At 44.4% G+C, this 19,385-nt stretch overlaps 2 protein-coding genes and 1 non-coding gene across 3 annotated transcripts; 1 reads left to right on the forward strand and 2 right to left on the reverse strand.

The window, feature by feature from the left end:
* Positions 1-964: 964 nt before the first annotated feature.
* On the forward strand, positions 965-5,845 carry LOC136527263 (ribonucleoside-diphosphate reductase large subunit-like). Its single transcript, XM_066519922.1, has 17 exons — positions 965-1,462; positions 1,557-1,618; positions 1,732-1,819; positions 1,960-2,223; positions 2,304-2,544; positions 2,619-2,695; positions 3,125-3,295; positions 3,381-3,473; positions 3,593-3,742; positions 3,823-3,909; positions 3,992-4,156; positions 4,248-4,367; positions 4,508-4,710; positions 4,796-4,945; positions 5,035-5,182; positions 5,288-5,386; positions 5,475-5,845. The coding sequence occupies exons 1-17, from the start codon at positions 1,235-1,237 to the stop codon at positions 5,574-5,576; spliced, it is 2,448 nt and encodes an 815-aa protein (XP_066376019.1). The 5' UTR covers positions 965-1,234; the 3' UTR covers positions 5,577-5,845.
* A 3,703-nt stretch (positions 5,846-9,548) lies between these two features.
* Positions 9,549-12,246, reverse strand: LOC136528987 (uncharacterized). Its single transcript, XM_066521998.1, has 3 exons — positions 12,030-12,246; positions 11,808-11,920; positions 9,549-11,223 (listed from the first exon to the last, which is right to left on the reverse strand). The coding sequence occupies exons 1-3, from the start codon at positions 12,034-12,036 to the stop codon at positions 10,858-10,860; spliced, it is 486 nt and encodes a 161-aa protein (XP_066378095.1). The 5' UTR covers positions 12,037-12,246; the 3' UTR covers positions 9,549-10,857.
* Positions 9,553-9,713, reverse strand: LOC136529987 (U1 spliceosomal RNA). Its single transcript, XR_010777499.1, has one exon. It is a non-coding gene; the product is annotated as a U1 spliceosomal RNA (small nuclear RNA).
* Positions 12,247-19,385: the final 7,139 nt, after the last annotated feature.

The following is a 19,385-nucleotide window of genomic DNA, read 5'->3' on the forward strand; positions in this document are numbered from 1 at the left end:
AGACAGTTCCCATCATAAAAAATAATGTTTGGAAGTTGATTCTCTAAAATTGTTTTTGTGGCAACGAGACCTCATGTGTTCCATAGACGTTTTCAGTGATTTTTTACCTCAGACGAACAGTCTTCCTATAATCTAGTTTGGCATATGGGCCTACAAGTTGGGCTTTAGGAGTTGGCTGGGTAAACGGGCTAAAATGTCTCTGTTCGCAACGCCCGCGCACACAGGGGCACAGGGCAGCCCAGCAAGGGCACCGCGTCAGGTAGCTCCACCAGGCTGCCAACTCGGCCCTGCAGACAAATAGGCCCACCAGACCGACTGAGAGAATTCACACGACGTCCTGCTCCAGTGCTCCCGCAGAGCCGCACGAAGACGGCACCGCATTCCCGCTCCCTTCTCCCGTACGATTCCTCTCGATTTCGAATTCAGGGCGCACGACGCCGGCACGGCATTCAGATCTCAACGGCTGCCGTTGCCGGACAGCGAGCATCCTCGACCGTCGCGTCACCTCACAACGCAGTTGCAGCGTCTTCCTTCCCCTGCAAGGAAAACGAGAATCGAATGCCTCGCACTGACGTGGCAGTCCGGACCAACCAATCATACGGCGGCCCCCAAAAGTCCACTCCAGGCCGCCCTCTCAAAACCTGGCAGCGTACCAGCCGTCCAGCCCGCAACCGCAAAAGGCTTGCACAGCACGCTCCTCGATTCCCGCCTGCCGCCCGCGAGCGGCGAGCCGAGCGCACAGCCGCACACGCGCACGGCGCAGTCGCACTGACATCAAGGGCCCACGTGCCGGCTCGTGACCGTCGCAGCGCAGACGGCAGAATTTGTGCCTTCTGTGACATGCTAGACCGGACAGACCGACTGACATCTGGGCCCGCACGTCGGTTTCTTGGGCTCCGGCGCGGCGGGAGTTGCCGCCCACCAACCCCACCCGCGCTCCACGACGCCAAATCCGCGCGGGAAACGCCTCCGCGCCCGCGCGCCAAACCCAATCGAAACCCAAAACATTTTCTTCTCCAGCGCGCACCTGAAAAAAAAAAATCTCCACTCCAGCTCCGCTTCATTACTCCTCGCCTTTCCGCGCCGTGAAGGCGTTTAAATCCGCCCCCAAACCCTACCCGCCTCCCTCCCATCCCTTCCCCCCCATCCAATCCTCTGCTCGCCTTGTTCTGCCCCGGCGGCGGCGTGGGCGCGCACACCAGGTGTTCGACGGGAGTCCTCGCCGGCGCGGAAGATGTACGTGGTCAAGCGGGACGGCCGCCAGGAGACGGTGCACTTCGATAAGATCACGGCGCGCCTCAAGAAGCTCAGCTACGGCCTCAGCCAGGACCACTGCGACCCCGTGCTCGTCGCGCAGAAGGTCTGCGCGGGGGTCTACAAGGGCGTCACCACCAGCCAGCTCGATGAGCTCGCCGCCGAGACCGCCGCGGCCATGACCGCGTCTCACCCCGACTACGCCTCGGTGAGGAACCCACCCTTGGTTTCAGCTCTCATGTCTGTCTTCGTTTTCCTGACGTGGGATTGGTTGCCCCTGTTCTCTGTCGTGATTCGTGAAGCTGGCGGCGAGGATTGCTGTGTCGAACCTGCACAAGAACACAAAGAAGTCCTTCTCCGAGACGTAAGAAACGGTTGTTCTTTGGTTGAATTTCATTCATTCATTCATAGCGGCAGGAGGAAGGTTGGATCCGTTGGATTGGGTTGTGAGTTGGGATGTGGATGTTGTGGACGCAGGATTAAGGACATGTACATGCACTTCAACGAGAGATCTGGGCTGATGGCCCCTCTGGTCGCTGAAGATGTTTATGAAATCATCATGAAGGTGAGATTCTGATTGCTTCTGACACATTTCTGACATGTTCCGTTCCTTTTTTATAATGTTGTTCATTTCATACAGTAAACCTGTTGTGCCCTGCACTCACATGATGTAAATCGTCCCTCACATATGCTGTTACATTTCAGAATGCTGCTCGCTTGGACAGCGAGATAATTTATGACAGGGATTTCGACTATGACTACTTTGGCTTCAAAACTCTGGAGAGGTCTTACCTCTTGAAGCTTGGCGGGAAGGTTGTTGAAAGGCCGCAGCACATGCTGATGAGGGTTTCAGTGGGGATACACAAGGAAGACATTGAGTCTGCCATCAGGACGTACCATCTGATGTCCCAGCGCTGGTTTACACATGCTTCACCAACGCTTTTCAATGCTGGCACACCGAGGCCCCAGGTACTGTCTTGTTTCCCGCCAGATTATGTCAGTGTGGGTTGTGAAATTGTTATTTACTGTTTCCTTTTTCTGTGATGCAGTTAAGCAGCTGTTTTCTTATATGCATGAAAGATGACAGCATTGAGGGAATCTATGAGACCCTGAAGGAGTGTGCTGTAATAAGCAAATCTGCTGGAGGAATTGGTGTCTCAGTTCATAACATTCGTGCTACTGGGAGTTATATTCGAGGAACAAATGGAACATCAAATGGAATTGTTCCTATGTTACGTGTCTTTAATGATACTGCTCGCTATGTTGATCAGGGTGGTGGCAAAAGAAAGGGTATGCTTTTTCATTGTTTTCACTTTTATTAGTTCCATCGTCTTCAGAAATTCTTACGAGCTTCTAAAACTTAGGTGCATTTGCTGTATACTTGGAACCTTGGCATGCTGATATTTTTGAGTTCCTTGATCTGAGGAAGAACCATGGGAAGGTAAAATCTCGACCATTAGTCTTTAATTACTTCCACATATAAAAACATAAAATATCTTTGTCTTTTGAACTCCAGCACTAAGATGACTTTATATATGCTTACTGTTGTCTTGATTCCTGCACCCAAAATTGATTCCTTACCTGTGCCGAGTGTCTTCCTTATATATGGTTGTTCAAGTCTTAGCTTTTTATTCAAGCTAATGTCTTATAGAGACAGTTACTCTAGTTTATTTCTGCATGATATCTAAACTTCTTGATATTTTACTCTGCATGCTGCTATCATGGAATAAGTACACCATGCTTTGCCTGCTATCTGTGTCTAACATAGTATCATCCACTCAACTTATGAGTGGCTAGCATGGAAAAGATCCACTCAACTTATGTTAACATAGTATCATCCGCTCACCTGCTATGAACAATATTTTCACAGGAGGAAAATCGTGCAAGGGATCTTTTCTTTGGACTATGGGTTCCTGATCTATTCATGCAAAGAGTCCAGAATAATGGAGAATGGTCATTATTTTGCCCTAATGAAGCTCCAGGGTTGGCTGATTGCTGGGGTGAGGAGTTTGATAATTTGTACAAGAAATATGAGAGCCAAGTAAGCTGAAAAGTCAAAGCTGTATTTGTATGTACGCTATATTGAAATGGGAACGTGCTTTAGTAACCTTGCTTTCTGGTTTCAGGGCAAGGCAAAGAAAGTTGTTCCAGCACAGACCCTCTGGTTTGACATTTTGAAGGCACAAATAGAGACTGGTACACCATATATGCTTTACAAGGTACATTTGGTAGCTATCAAATAGGAATACCGTCTAGATTTGTCTCTTTTTTCCAAAATTGTCCACGGTTAACTATCAGACTCTAAGGATTTGTTGTAATGGCTATTAACTGTATGCAGGATACTTGCAATAGGAAAAGTAATCATCAGAATCTGGGCACAATTAAATCGTCAAACTTGTGCACTGAGATAATTGAGTTTACAAGCCCTAATGAAACTGCTGTCTGCAACCTAGCATCTATTGCTTTACCTCGTTTTGTTCGGGAAAAGGTATATCTCGTCAGTCCTAAAGCTCAAGTCAATCATGAAGGTTTGATTCTGATGCACCATATAATAAACTTGTTTTACAGGGTGTTCCTTTAGAGCCCCATCCATCTAAGCTTGTGGGTAGCAGTGATTCAAAAAATAGATATTTTGATTTTGAGAAGCTAGCTGAGGTTTGTTCAGATCCTATTTGTCTTGGATCCTCTATTCTGACCCATGTTGATGAATGTTCTGATACATTATTGATTTTGGCAGGTTACCTTGACTGTTACTTACAATCTTAACAAAATTATCGATATTAATTATTATCCTGTTGAGACAGCAAAGAGATCAAATATGCGGCACCGGCCAATTGGCATAGGTGTTCAAGGCCTGGCAGATACTTTCATATTACTGGGCATGCCATTTGATTCACCAGAGGTACTTTTCGATTTCTCCTTAACTCAGCATTAGCCACCTGTTCCCTTATGTAATTAGCTGATATATGTAACAAATGGTATATTTTTTTCAGGCTCAACAGTTGAATAAGGATATATTTGAAACTATCTACTATCATTCTCTGAAAGCTTCTGCTGAACTTGCTGCTAAAGAAGGTCCCTATGAAACATATGAAGGGAGCCCTGTCAGCAAGGTTTTCCTCAACAAGCTTTCCCCTTTTCAATTACTTATATGCCCAGTGTTTAGTGATATTTATATTCATGGTGAAGAATTCTGTTTTTTTTTTTCATTAACAAGTATGCATCGACCTTATGCTCTTTACCTGCTTTGTAGGGCATTCTCCAACCGGACATGTGGAATGTAGTGCCATCTAACAGATGGAACTGGTCATCTCTAAGGGAGACCATTTCTAAAGTTGGGATAAGAAATTCTCTTCTTGTTGCTCCAATGCCCACTGCTTCCACTAGTCAGATTCTTGGCAACAATGAGTGTTTTGAACCCTACACGTCTAATATATACAGTCGACGGGTTCTAAGGTCTGTAACAACACTCCTTACTTTAGAGTGTTTACATTCTGACCTACATGTGCATATATGATTAATCTTTCTATTTTTCTTCCAGTGGGGAATTTGTTGTGGTTAACAAGCATCTTCTTCATGATCTGACTGAAATGGGCATTTGGACTCCTACTCTGAAAAACCAGATAATATACGATGATGGTTCTGTCCAAAAGACAGCAGAAATCCCAGATGATCTTAAAGCAATCTACAAGTATGTATTTCTACCGGATGCCATTATTTTCTACAAGACTCAAATTACTATTTGAACATCTAAAAGTTTATATACAATCATTGCACCAGGACTGTTTGGGAGATCAAGCAGAAAACTTTAGTTGATATGGCGGTTGACCGTGGATGCTATATTGACCAGAGCCAGAGCCTCAATGTCCACATGGAGCAAGCAAACTTTGGGAAGCTAACATCACTTCACTTCCATGCTTGGTCCAAGGTATTGAACCTCCAGCCATCACAGCAATTGTCTTATCTTTATGGAGTTTGTACTTAACCTATTAAACTAGTGATTTGTTTTTTTTCTAATCTTGTTCAATGCCAGGGCCTGAAAACTGGAATGTACTATCTACGCACACGAGCTGCTGCTGATGCGATCAAGTTTACAGTTGATACCACACTTCTACAGGAGAATGGGAATGTGGTATATTTTCTTTCCTTTAGTCCTACAATCTTTTTTCCTCAAAGGTTACTAAAACACTATTCACCTTGAAAACCACTTGCATATGCAGGTGAGTAATGGAAAGCCCACAGAGGAAGACGTAGAAGCTAAAATGGCACAAATGGTCTGTTCTTTGAACAACCGGGAAGAGTGCCTGTCGTGTGGAAGCTAGATTGGAGCTCCATCTGGACACTGAACTTCCTTGTTTGTGACCACAACACTCAATAACCATAACGAAGTCTGATGTAGGTTGAATTAAAAATTCCCATAATGGGAAATATCTTGTTCCCTGGATACAGCTACGGATCTCTGGTTTGTATTGCTCTACTGAGATATTTGTGCTGCTGGCCTGCTGCCAATGTATATATCTACTATCAACGGCATTGCCCTATTGGTGTGTGCAATTGCATTTTTGTGTGAACCGTGTAATACCCTTTGCATATGGCCGAGTTTACCATCACAAACAATTGGCTCGAACAGGAAGTAATTCATCGTTTTCCATGGTGAGGGATCATGCTTGTTATAAAAAAAGTTGAATTCTAAAAGAAAAATATTAATACGAGTGAGAAAACTTAGAAAATAGATACGAGCGCAAAAAAAAAAGGCCTGTAGACGGAATGACGGAGGTCATCAACTCATCGTGAATTGTCACACGGTACTGATAGGTTACGTTCCTGGATGACTAGTACACTGTGCACTAGTATCCAAATCCACATGAGTTTGGAGAAATTGAGGTAGATTGGTGCAATGGTGCAACCAAACAAGCCTTGATAGATGTGGATGCAATCAATACTCGTTTGACTAAGCACAAACTAAAGGTCTGTTTGGATAAACATAGCTAATTGTTAGGCAGCTAATTTATACTACTATTGTTATCTGTTCATCCAAGAAAGTTAGAAGATTGTGTTTGACAGCTTATGGTACATCATTTGGCAATACATATTTGTGATTGGTGAGTTTAGTTATTCTTTTCTTGAACACACAGTAGAGCAGCATCAACGCTAATCCAAAAAATTTAGTTGCACTGTTTGTCGGGGAAAGTTAAAAAGTAACTCAAGTCTCAACTTTAATCACCATCTGTTGCAAGTTATAACCATGCAGACAAAATAACTTTTGTGAAAGGAAAAAGGGTTTGGTTAAAAAATACATTGTAGGAATCTTAAACAGCAACACTTGTAATGTTGCTTCCGCCTCCTGTTGAACTGGGCTCCAGCTAGAAATCGTCCTTGATCTTCTTCAACTTGGCAACATCAGTCATAGTTATCCTTTCGTCAGGTAATTCACTTGTGCATAGCATACCCAACTCAAACACTGATGTGAGAGTGCTATGCGAGATGCTTGGAGAAACTTCCGAAGGGTTGCTGGTGTGGTGAAAACCATGTAGTATTTCGTCATCTTTTTGTACATTACCGTCCAAAATATGGTTAATTCTTGATGGAAATGCTTGATGGACCCAGCGCCTAAGGCTGAGTTCTCCGACAAACATGGTGTGTGTGGGCTTCTTCCCAGTGAATACCTCAAGCAGCATGATTCCAAAACTAAACACATCGCTCTTCCTTGATGCTTTACCCATGGAGCCATACTCTGTTCAGGAATGTTTTAAACAAAGATCAGCACAATGTGAAATAGGTTTACATGGTACTAAAGAAATTAATTCAGTCATGATTGGTTGACTACCTGGTGCCATATATCCGATTGTTCCTGGCATGCTTGCAGAAATCACCGAGTTATTATCACCTAACACAAGTCTTGCTATGCCAAAATGTGCCACATGTGCTGTCATATTGTCATCAAGTAACACATTGCCAGGTTTCAGGTCACAGTGCAAGATTACTTCATGGTGTCGATAATGCAGATGTTCTACTGCCATCGACACCTCTATCATGATGTCCAATCTCTTGAGGAATTTTAAGGGTGGCTTGTCTTCATTGTGAAGATGTGTATCCAAACTACCATTAGGCATGTATTGGAGTAACAATGCTTTAAAGTCCAGGCTTGAACAAATGTTGATTATCCTTATCAAGTTGCGATGCCGAACCAAGAAGGCTAATCTCTGTCTGCGCAACGAAGAACACAAACAAGAACAAGAAAGAAAACAACAAAATTGCAGAAGAATAATTAATCTCACGATGTTGGGGTCTCACTAACCGATGAATGGCGAAACTGTTCTTGACAGATTAATCTAAGCAAAAACCCAAAACCTAATGACGGCGGTGGCGTATGATTATAAAGGTCTTAGGGTCGTCGCCTACCCTGGACACCCCCCCCTAACGGGCTCAAAGACGATACACGGCCCATTGAACCAGATACGGTGACGCAACACCTAGACAGATTCTGGACGCTGACTTATTTCTATAATTCCCGTGGATTCCGAAGAGCTTTTGACGTGAGACCACTTGGATTGGCTTTCTTATCAACTTAGCTTTCCAACCATATGTGGATCGTCGAAAACGGAGTCCGGATGCATCCTGGATGCCCAGTTTAAGACAGACTGGTCCTGGAAGCCGAGGCAGACTCGAAATCATGTTGGACCGGGCCTCCGGTTTCTGTTGGACGTCCTTGCTGGTCATCATTGCCTCCACCTCTTCCTCTGAGTTCCTCATGACCCTCTCCAATGTTCCTAATTAATATAATATCATTAGGTAGCAATCTATTTTCAAAAGTATGAAAATGATCATTTAAGAACGAGCTCACCTCTAAATTAAGTTGTCGCCTTCGAGCTCGGGTCATTGGACCTTGCATAATGGTTGGAGGATCAGCGGGTGCATCTGAAGGAGTGATGTCCTCATCACATATATACATGGGATCAAATATAATTTAATTTGATAATGCCAATCTACTCTGCTCGGCCATGCGCCCATGCCCCAGCAGGCGGCTGCCAAACCCCTGCGCCCCGCCGCCGGACGTGAAGGAGAAGAGGTGGTATTTAATTCTGTTCTCCTTGGTGCACATATTGTCCCACCCGGCAACGTCGAGTATCCGCACGGCAAGGTCGTCATTGCTTCCGCTGCCAGAGAGATCATGGCCAATGAGTAGGACGTACGTGCACAGTTCCCGGTGGTCGCTCTCGATTGTGTGGTGTTGGGGACGAACGCGCCCCTGGTCATGGGGTTGCACAGGCAGAGACCGGAGGGACGAGGCGTTGCCGATGATTGCCCGCCGCCATGGCCTGTGGTAGTTCGTCATTCGTCCATCGCGCGTGCCGTGCGCGGGGAAAGACCGATGCGCGCGACTAGGATGCGCGTATTTTTACGCGCGGAGGCGGCCGGTTTGCCGAGTGCTAAAAGATGGGAAAGGAATATGGGGTACTTTTGAGATAAGTTTTTCTCTTTTTTTCCAAAAAATATAGACGAGGAAGGGATACTGGGCACTCTTGGAGATGCTCTAAAGGAGAATGGGAATGGGGTATATTTTCTTTTCTTTAGTCCTACAATCTTTCCTCTCAAAAATTACTAAAGCACAACTCACCATGAAAATCACTTGCATACACAGGTGGATAATGAAAAGCCCAGACGTAGAAGCTAAAATGGCACAAATGGTCTGTTCTCTGAACAACCGGGAAGAGTGCATGGCGTGTGGAACTGGAAGCTAGATTGGAGCTCCATCTGGAGTTCTGGAGACTGTACTACCTTATTTGTGACCCCAATATTATTTGAATTTTAGCCGAAACCGACTAAAAACACTGTTTAAAACCGAATGGTAAGCCGGGGCCTATATAAAGGGGGTGTTTAGTTTACCCCAAAGTCTGAATTGGCACTATACCAAAAGAAGATTCCCCGTCACATCAAACTTGCGGTACATGCATGGAGTACTAAATGTTGACGAAATTCAAAAACTAATTATACAGTTTGGTTGTACTTTACGAGAACTGTATGTTTTGAACCTAATTAGTCAACGTTTAGACAATTATTACCGAATAAAAACGAAACGCTACAGTAGCTACTGTAGACTCGGCGGCGCCGAATTCGGACGCAACTAAACGAGGGCAAAGATTAGTTAGCATGAGAACCAATAAATAATCAACACAGCACTAATGACCAAGGGCCCAGAATATACAAGGGCCTGATCAAAGTTTAATTTTATTAGACTTGACATAAGCCGCGCGTATATACCAATCTGATGAACAGCAGTTTAATTTGTTAGATTTGGCGGGGGCCGCGCGAACGCGTACCCCCTCTACCACAAATTATGACGTCCACTCTCCCACTTGGGGAGATGGTAAGCCAGCGCGCCCTCCAAGTGCAATGGGGGCCACTGACCTAGACCACGGGCCTTCATGATCGCCCGTCGATCCCGTCCAGGTAAGTATGGAGCAACGTCGCACGGGGCGCTCCTCTTATAGCGGGAGCTCGCGGCGCGTTTGCCTACGCCTGGCGAGGTGGTGCTAAACGCTCAAACCGAACGAGCGCTCGTCTCCGCTCTGCCGCTGAGTTCTCGTGGGCTACCGAGACATGGAAAAGTATATGGGCCTTCAAGTCCGGCCGTGATCCGTTTCGTAAAAAAGAGGTCCGGGCCGAGACGAAACAGCCAGACTGCGGGCTGCAATGGATCGGTTAGGCTTCAAATTAGCTTTCGAGCCATAGAAGCTTTGGTTTTTCTTTCTTGCAGCTACACCCTCTCGTTGTATATAGAGAAAAGAACTCCTAAGAAAAGAGGCAAAGCAATTGCAGATGCTGGCACACTCTACTTTCAGAATCATCTGCAACTGCAAGAGAATGGTTTAACACCAGCCTGAAGCGAAGAGGTCCATGATTATTTATTCATTCTTAGCATAAATGCGTAACGGAGAGATGATATGGCCTTCAGCCTTCTCAGCAAAATTTCCGAGTCTCGCAGGCAACCACTGAACAGCAGCAAAGCTTCACCTCGGCAAGCATAGATCATCGCATTCGCGTGCATAAATTAACTGCAACCTGCTGTTGCTATTCATTTATATGTACACAAATGGCTAGAGGCATCATCATCCATGAATAACAACACCGATTTGCAGAACTAACTGACGAATCATCAGGGTAGCACATCGAGAAGCGAGAAAGATTTTTGCTCCAAAATTCGACCCATACATTCTGGAACAAATTAGCCAGAAAAGAAAAAGAAACATGAAGAAGAGGACTTCCAGCACTTCAATGCAATGGATTTCTCTAACATGCTTAATTTATAAGAAACAGTGGTGGAAGAAAGTGTGTAATAGCATGATCGAGTGTTTTTTCTGAGTGTGTGTTTTTTAAACTGCATTTTGGGAGTGTAGTAACTGTGTCAATAACGTTTTGCTGTTTTTCAACAGCTTCAAATCCAAAGGTCTGCCCTTAGATTCTTTTTTTAATTCAACAAGTTCCCCAGTTGTTATGTTACATGTATCAGAAGTTGTACACAGTGAACTAGTAATCGGGGCCAGCCAAAATTGCAGCATGGTACAAGGGAACAAGGACACCTGTGGCAAAAATCGCAGATCACTACATCTCATCACAGTCCGTGTCGTTACATACGAAATACAAGTAGTGCTCCTCAAGAGACCGATCATGAGGCAGCGCATCTTGCTCTCTTGTCAGATGGGAACTGGACTCCCTAAACCTCTGAACGCGCAGTTTGTTGTACGCTTCCATGTTGAGATTTGAAACCAGGAAGAGCTCCACCTCGGTGACAAATCGCTCTGTTCGGCCAAGGAGGAATGGCCTAGCAGCATCAGAGACCAATCTCCTGAACTCTTCCCTCCTCTTCTCTGGTGAAATCGTCCTTGACTTGTGCTCCATTTCAAGCCTCTTCATGAAGGATCCAATGACACCGTGAATGTGGTAGACTATGGCCTCAACGTTCTCATCCTGCAAAAACTCAAACATTGCTATGCATCAGTTCGTCAGTGGCAATCAACATGGGAAAAAATCCTATATGCATCGCAACCAAGCAACACCATGGCTATTCACCTTTATTAAAAGAAGAAAAAAGGACACTATCCTCTATCACCATATAACAACCTTCAACATTACATAATTATTGAAGAATACAACATGTATCATGCTCCACTACTTCTCTGCTGTGATTTTGGCAACAAAAGAAGTACTACCATCCGAGTGTCTCCTACTATCTCTTTTGACCATGATCCACGAGTCATTAACAGTGAAATAAAAGCCTAACTGCATGATATTTTTTAGGAGTCCAAATTGGTATCCAAATATGCAATTGTCAATCTGATACCACTTCACAACCTAGTATATACAAGGAATATTTAACAAGATTAAAACAAGAGAAATCCAGATATCCTTGCATAAACACAGATCCCAATGGATGCTTATAAACTATATATATCCTTACAAAAAGCTAGGTCGCCTACCCCAGTAGCTAAAAGCGCTCAGGATTCTTGTAACCTATGGAATAACTGTATTGCTAATAGGAAACAACAGCTTACCCGAGTAATGGCCTGAATTTCCCGTCTTAGCCAGGTTTCAAGCCAAATTTTCTTCCGGAGATATCTTTGTTGCTCCCAGTATTGCTGCACACCGGCAATATTGCTTGTGCTCTCTGCTTAATTCAGCAAGCATAAGTCTTACTTAACAAGTGAGGCACATAAAATTCTGATGTAGAATACCAAAGCGTGAAAGAGAATAGCAAAAACAGATTGACATAATACCTTTCATGTTATAGAATTGTGACACCAACTCATGTGCATCTGAAAGACGCCTGTACCATGAGGAAAGGGGGATTAGTATACTTCTTCACATATGCGAGAATAAGTTATAGTTTACAGTCAGATGAATAACATGTAGATAGCCTCCATTCAGCAACCAAATAAATGGTTGCTTGTGAATATGGGCTACAGAGTACAGACAGAGTCACTGGAAGCAACTGATTCTTCTCTACTCTGCTTTTTGGCTGGTATACCAAAGTTAGGCAGGAACTTCTGCTATTTCCCGGTGAAGATTTTCTATTTATTTAACTAGATAGCGTGCCCGTGCGTTGCTACGGGACAACAAAACTTTTGTACTAAAAACACATAGATCGCACGATAAGATAACAATACTGTGAAATTAACCGACGTTAAAGTGACATTTAATCCAAAAGGCAAATTTTATGAAATTAACACAATCACGGAAAGCGCGGTGTCGCAGGCTCACAAACTTTACTGTATAGACCTAAAAATGTAAATAGACCCGGAAATTCAGGAGACTATGAAAATGCAGAACCAATGCAACTATTATTTAAGAAATTCTTTGGTCACTGGGAAGTTCAAAAAACTTTGAAAATGCAGAACCGATGCAACTGTTATACAGGAAACTCTATGCAACTCCTAAGGTCGTCAGTTCATTGAACTTTCAGTGTTCAGCTTACAGCTCGAGATAAATTCTCTCCATGAAGTATAGAATCAACTAACATACACGATATACTCTAATAATGAATCCTTTAGTCTTCCACAATGGGTATCCTTTGTTTTGAGGATGGTTGGCCTCCATCACCATTCCATGTAGCTCTAGGCGGTGTGAACACACTTGCTCTGTCGACGAAGGAGATGAACTCGGAGACACACTCCTACTGGTAACTTCACAGTGGTAAAAAAACTAAAATAGGTAATAGCTACATGGTTAATATTTTAAAAAGGGTAACGTCCTTGTGGTAAAAGAAAACTACAACAATGGCAATGGAGATTATTAGAGCATCTCCAAGAGTTTGCTATCTCAACTTGGCATCTATATAATTTTGGCAAAACAAGAAAAAATAGTCTCCAACAGTTTGGCAAAACAACTTGGCATCAATAGCAACTTGGCAAATCTTCCCTCCGCGCGCGCAAATATACGCGCGCGTATACGGTTTGGCATCCGGGGCTCTTCGTTTCTTAGCGGGGCTCTTCGTTCGCTTAGCGGGGCTCTTCGTTCGCTTAGCGGGCCTCTTCGTTCATTTAGCGGGCCTCTTCGTTTTGTTAACGGGTTTTTTTAGTTTACCAAGTCAAAAATGCCAAACTCTTGGAGATGGATTGTTTTTTTACTTGACATATAATTTTGGGAGTTGGCAAATCACAAGATTTGCCAAGTAAAATTTGACAAACTCTTGGAGATGCTCTTAACTCAATAATGAGAGCCGAGGACCGATTTGCACACGTGCAATCATATGCATATTACTGAAATCCCATTTTTATTTTTATCCATGCAAATTGCTAATATTCAGAATAGAAACAAATATGTAAGCTTCATTAGGCACCTCTCATTCCTGGTCAACTGCACCTTCGATTTTTTTTCTAGCTCACTGGCCGTAGAGAACAGAGAACCGAAGTGTAAGTGAAAACCGACAAGTCAACCTGTAATGTTAATAGAGAGACTGAAACTATTGAGTTACCTCGGAAACAAATGGGTTGTAGAGAGACTTAGTAATTCAAATACGATAGAAATTTCAGAACAGAGCACCTTAAAGCCATCTCCCCTTTCTTGGTTAAACATTCTTCAGGAGATTACCCCAGAATATGTTACTTAGAGGTGTAATATCAAACGGCATAGTGTTAAGCTTGACACAATTTGCCTACCTGCTAGAGGATGCAGATTGCAGCAGGACTTGAGTTTATGCCTTCTTCATAGCACATTTCCTCTGTGTGTTGGTTTTCCTTAACGTTTCTGATAATCCAGCAGAAGACAAATACATGCTCATATTCATTTGCTTCATATAAGACAGTGAAATTAACCAAACATTCTAATAAGTCAGCGGTCTAGACAACCACATAATTTTACACTTCGAACTGATGTAGCAATGGCAAATATCTATAGGTAGCATACTTGAGCATATAAAGATGCTATGTACCAAAAAGGCAAGAAAATACTGCATCATATATTCATATCCATCAATGGTGATCGACGAAATAAAATACAATAGGAAAAATACTACACACTAAGACTGAATGACAAGCACACATACCTATATGTATGTAAGCTTCGGTGGTTTGGCATTTCTACAAACATGTACTTCACACGCCACGTTTCTGCAAAGGTGCAAACCTTGTGACAAAGACCAACACAATGTGGATCCAAGATTAGTTAGAGACTAAAAAGAGGGACGTCGACGGGTGAAGCATCAAAACAGTAATAACTATTAAGTTGAAGGTTCAATGCTGACTTTTATCCTCTCATCGCTGCTAAATACATCAAGCTGGTTCAGCAATTCCAACATTGTCCTTTGCACTTCTCTATCGCCGCTAACTTCACTGTAGAATGAAACAAAAAAAGTACAAATTAATTGACCGTAGACAAATAATATATATCCTAATCTGATGCTAATAATCATCCTATATAACATCAATTACCACCCAGCATGGAGATACTAAACATGTAGAATACAGAACCAAAAAGAAAAGAGTGAGTTTGCAGTGTAGAATCACACTGCATGAATTATGTAAACTGCAAGTTGTTTATCAGGCCAACTGAAAAAGTGAAATGCTAAAATGGTTAGTTTTAGGAGCCCTAGCATTTGTATGATATTTTAGTATATTTCAAATTAAAATAATGGGATGTTACAAATATTGATTTCATAAATTTAATTACCTATCGGGACAAGTTGTGGACAGTCAGTTTCAGAACTGTGGCATTAGTTTGTGGTGGTCCATACAAAAGAACACCTTTGGGGGATGAATACCCAATTTCTGAAATCGATCCTTGTATGTCATTGACAACACTACCTTCCACAAGCTCTTGAATCTGTGTCACAACAGAACATCATTTTACTGCTTGCAATGTATAAACTCAACCATAGTGTCGCTTTAACAGTCTATGCATCAATTGTACAAAACAAATTACATGTTTCCCAAGTCCTCCAATGTCATTGTAATCCTCTATAGGTTTCTCATCTACTTCCAATGCCATAACCCGTGAGTCATACTCTAAAGGCAATGTGTAAAATATCAAGTAGCTGTCTTTGTTAACCCAAGAATTTAAAAATGAATATGAGTTCTTCATAACTAACAAAATCAACCAACTACAAATGGCATGTGGAAATAAACATATGCATTGTTGAATTACAATACGTGCAATGCAGAACAAAAATGTAATCCGATTCTAACAATTAGGGATCATGATACCTTGATTTTTTTTATAAAAAAGCATAGGGCTTCAATTTGAGGTAATTTCTGAAATTGAAAAGGCACAAAATGGAAACACTATTCACAATAACTGAATCTCTGAAATTGAAAACACTGAAAACGAATGAAACTCGACACTCATATATTGAGAGATTCACTTGAAGACTGAAGGATATTAATCGTACACTGAGCACAAATTGAAAATACAACCACGCATGACTCACCTTCTAATGTGGCAAAGAGGAAGCAGAAGGGCTCCTGTTTGTCCCGGGTGGTGGAGTGAGACGTCGGCGACGGTGGCCGTCGTCGCGAGCACGCAGACCCCGATGCCGCGGCGGCGCGCGCTCCATCGCTGGGTATCTCGAGCATGTGTGGCCGCATGGCCGCTGCGGGATCCACGCCCCGTGTGACCACCGGCGGCGGCTTGGGCTTGTTCTTGTACCCCGGCGACGGGCCTCGACGACGCTCGCCGCCGGCTCGTCGACTCCTGCTGCCCCGTCTGTCACGGTGAGGGAAGGCCACCGCTGTCGTCGTCGGGGTGGGGGAGGGCCACCATGGCCACGCGTCGGGGTGGGGGAAGGTCGCGTGGTTGGGGACGCCGCCCGATCCATTGGGTGGGGGAAGGGGGTGCCATGGAACGGCGATGCGACGAGCTGAGGGCAACGATGGGGGCGCGGCGGATGCGGACGACTGTGGCCGGCCGCGCGTGTAGCGAGGGCGCGAGCGAGGGTAAGGGCGCCCGCGCGATGGCGATGATGGCCGCGCGTGGTATCGCGAAACTGCCGCCGGGCGGACGAATCACGGGAGCGAGGTTTCCTTTTGATCTCTTTCCTTTTGTCGCGAGGGGACGGGCGTATGAGTGTCGACTCGTGGGATCGCATGGGGAGGGCAGGACGATGGACCCACGTTGGAATGTTTGCACAAAAAAGTGTCCACACTTTATTTTTTTAGTTGTAGGAGATGGGGATGGGTAACCATGGAGTGAACCGCTGGCTGATCGACCAATTCAAGTACTCCCTCTGTCCAATAAATGTCTTTTGTTTTTCTTCCCGAAAAAAAACTTTGACTAAATATATATTTAAAAAATATTAATATTTATGATACATAATTAATATTATTGAATAGATATTTAAATCTAGTTTTTTAATAAATTTATTTAAAGATAGAAATGTTACACGTACTTTTTATAAATCGAGTTAAAATTATCACACGACGACTAACCTTCCGGACGGAGGGAGTATACCATTCGCTCCATTTCTATTAGCTGCTGACCCTATGGGCTCCAATGGATTTCACGGATCGTTCCATTTCTATTAGCTCGCGACAACCACCAATCCACAACAGAGAGGGAGATCGGCATGGTGCTGGCCCTGTGGACCCGGTCGGCTGTACAGCAGCGGCTGCCGATCGAGGTCCGCGCTTCTTCCCCGGCGATCGCGTGGACCCGTGCACCGGCCGGCGTCCGTCACCGACCCGCACCACTGGCCACAAAGCCCGCATCGCTCGCCGCGGTCGGATCCGACATCGACTCCGGCCATCGGCCATCGTCACTGCCAGTCCGCCGCCAAGAAGAGGCACGAAAGGAAGCTCAGCGACGAGTTCGATCGCATCTCGCCACGGAGCAGCAGATAGTGGAGAAGAAGCAGAAGCCGAGTACGGCGACGACGTCACCGAGGAGTCAGGCCGGAGAAAGCGGGAGCCGAGTGCGGCGGCGGCGAAGCCGTTGATGTGTTTGATATATGTACGAGTCGATCTGAGATCACCTCCCGGGACCTCTCCTTGCAGCATTGCGCACCACGCGCCATTAACATCTCATCACGTGCGTACGCCATTACTCATCTTATTTTGCTAGATAACCGAGCGAGCGGCACGAAAAAAAAAACGAAATTGGAGCTCAATAACCAGAACGAAGTCTGTGATGTAGGTCGAGTTTGAAATTCCTTTCCCATAATGGGAATACCTTTCGGCTGGTGCATTGAATAGTAGATTTTGGATGGTTCTGGATGATTCAACAGTGTAGTGTTATGTGAGAGAGAATAAGCTAAAATAAGCTAAAACAAGCCAGGAGTATACCAGCCGAACGCGTTTGTTCCTGAATACTGCTACGGTGCTGCCTCTGGCTTGTATTGCTATAAGATACTGTATTTGTGCTGCTGCCGATGTAAATATCTACTGCCATCAACGTTATTGATGTGCTCTAAGATATTTTTTTAACTGTGCAGCACTCTTTGCATTGGATCGAACATGATGTAATGTGTTATGAAGCTATTAATTGTGGGAAAATCATGATTAGCCAAAGGGAGAAGCACGCACATGTGTGGACGTGGGGAGCAACCAAGAAAGTCAGCAAAGGAGGCTTGAAGGGTTCTCACCTCCTTGCCTCCCGTCTATAAAAGGGGGTCTGAGAGGGACCCTTGCTGCTGATATGAGAATGTACTCATACACGAGAATAATAAAGACCTCCCAACTTCTCCTATCTCTCTGTGTCCAGTCTTGTGCTTATGTGCTCAATCGATAGGACGATTTCTTAACATAATGCATCATTTTCCATTATGAGTGAGAACTCAGAAATATAAGAGTGCGAAAAACAGAAAATAATTAGATTTGTATCCTGGATTGCAATGTCAATACGTTGATGGTAGATGTGGATGCGATCACTACTTGTTTGACTACTGTAAACACGAACAAAATACAAGTACTGTAACTGCAAATTTAAGCACTCATGAACCGCGTAGGTCGACGTGGATGCGCTGGAGCGCAACAGGCAGCTCTCGTCCACCATCTCGCCGCCTCCGCAGCTGTCCTCAAGGCCGAGACGGCCCATCTTCAAGAAGGCTGGCCCGCATCGCCGTGACCTGCCGGACCACGGCCGAGAGCCCCCGAAGGCCCACTCCACCTCGCGCACCGGCGTGGCCAGGTCGGCGCCGGGCCCCTCCCCCTCCGCACGCTTGCGCCGGAGCTTGCAGACCTGGGCCGACACGGCGTTGATCGCAGCGACGATCTCGCCGTGTCGACCGCCGATCCCCGATCAAGCTAATAAATAGCGGATATTAGCGAATTGATGCTTACGTAGCAGATCACCTATAATTGACGCTAAGTTTTAATAGTGACATCTAACAATCACACAACCTCGGCGATATATGAACAGGGAATCTGACTTGGTCTCAACAAAGGTAGTGACATCTAACAATCACACAACCTCGGCGATATATGAACAGGGAATCTGACTTGGTCTCAACAAAGGGACACGAGGTGAGAGGCGAATGTGTGATGCCAAGCACAAGGAGCCTGCTTCGAACCATCGCTACCGGAAACAGTAGAATTGCTGAGTGCCTGAGAGTTTGCCGAGTGCATTCCATCGGGCACTCGACAAACATCCATTTTACCGAGTGTATTTAATGGAACACTCGGCAAACACATAGCACTCGACAAAAGCAAACTTTGCCGAGTGCCTAATATAAAACACTCGGCAAAATATAAAAAAACTCTCGGCAACCACGGACATTCGGCAAAATGGAGTCACGTGCGCTGGGCGTGCGGCGGCCATCTGACGGCCGTTGGGTGCGCCGCCCTGCCGTTAGAACTTTGTCGAGTGTCCGTTAGAGACACTCGGCAAAGACAAGGTATGCCGTGTATTTTTTCTTGACACTCGGTAAATTAATAATTTTGCCGAGTGTTTTTTGTTTACACTCAGCAAAGTAATGTTGTTGCCGAGTGTTTTTAGTGACACTCGGTAAAATAATAATTTTTTTCTTTCCTACCCTCCAAACTTTTTCTACTGTCCACATACAACATATGGTACTACATGTTAAAATTTGATATATTTCTTCATCTGTTTGCTATATTTAAGTAATTTATTGCATTTAGAGGATTTTTTTGGTTTAAGTCAAATTTGAACTGCAAGTGATACAAATAATGGAATAAATTGAGTGG

Source organism: Miscanthus floridulus, chromosome 19 (genome assembly GCF_019320115.1).
Source record: "Miscanthus floridulus cultivar M001 chromosome 19, ASM1932011v1, whole genome shotgun sequence".
NCBI lineage: Eukaryota > Viridiplantae > Streptophyta > Magnoliopsida > Poales > Poaceae > Miscanthus > Miscanthus floridulus.

What these genes read in the sequence shown, in the direction of transcription:
- LOC136528987 (XM_066521998.1), bottom strand. An exon ending in AAATTCAGGCCATTACTCGG is followed by an intron (nt 11,224 to 11,807) that starts GTAAGCTGTTGT and finishes GAGTTTTTGCAG; the next exon opens with GATGAGAACGTTGAGGCCAT.
- LOC136527263 (XM_066519922.1), top strand. Translation starts at nt 1,235, where the DNA reads ATGTACGTGGTCAAGCGGGACGGCCGCCAGGAGACGGTGCACTTCGAT. An exon ending in CTGGCACACCGAGGCCCCAG is followed by an intron (nt 2,224 to 2,303) that starts GTACTGTCTTGT and finishes TCTGTGATGCAG; the next exon opens with TTAAGCAGCTGTTTTCTTAT. An exon ending in ACAAGAAATATGAGAGCCAA is followed by an intron (nt 3,296 to 3,380) that starts GTAAGCTGAAAA and finishes TTCTGGTTTCAG; the next exon opens with GGCAAGGCAAAGAAAGTTGT.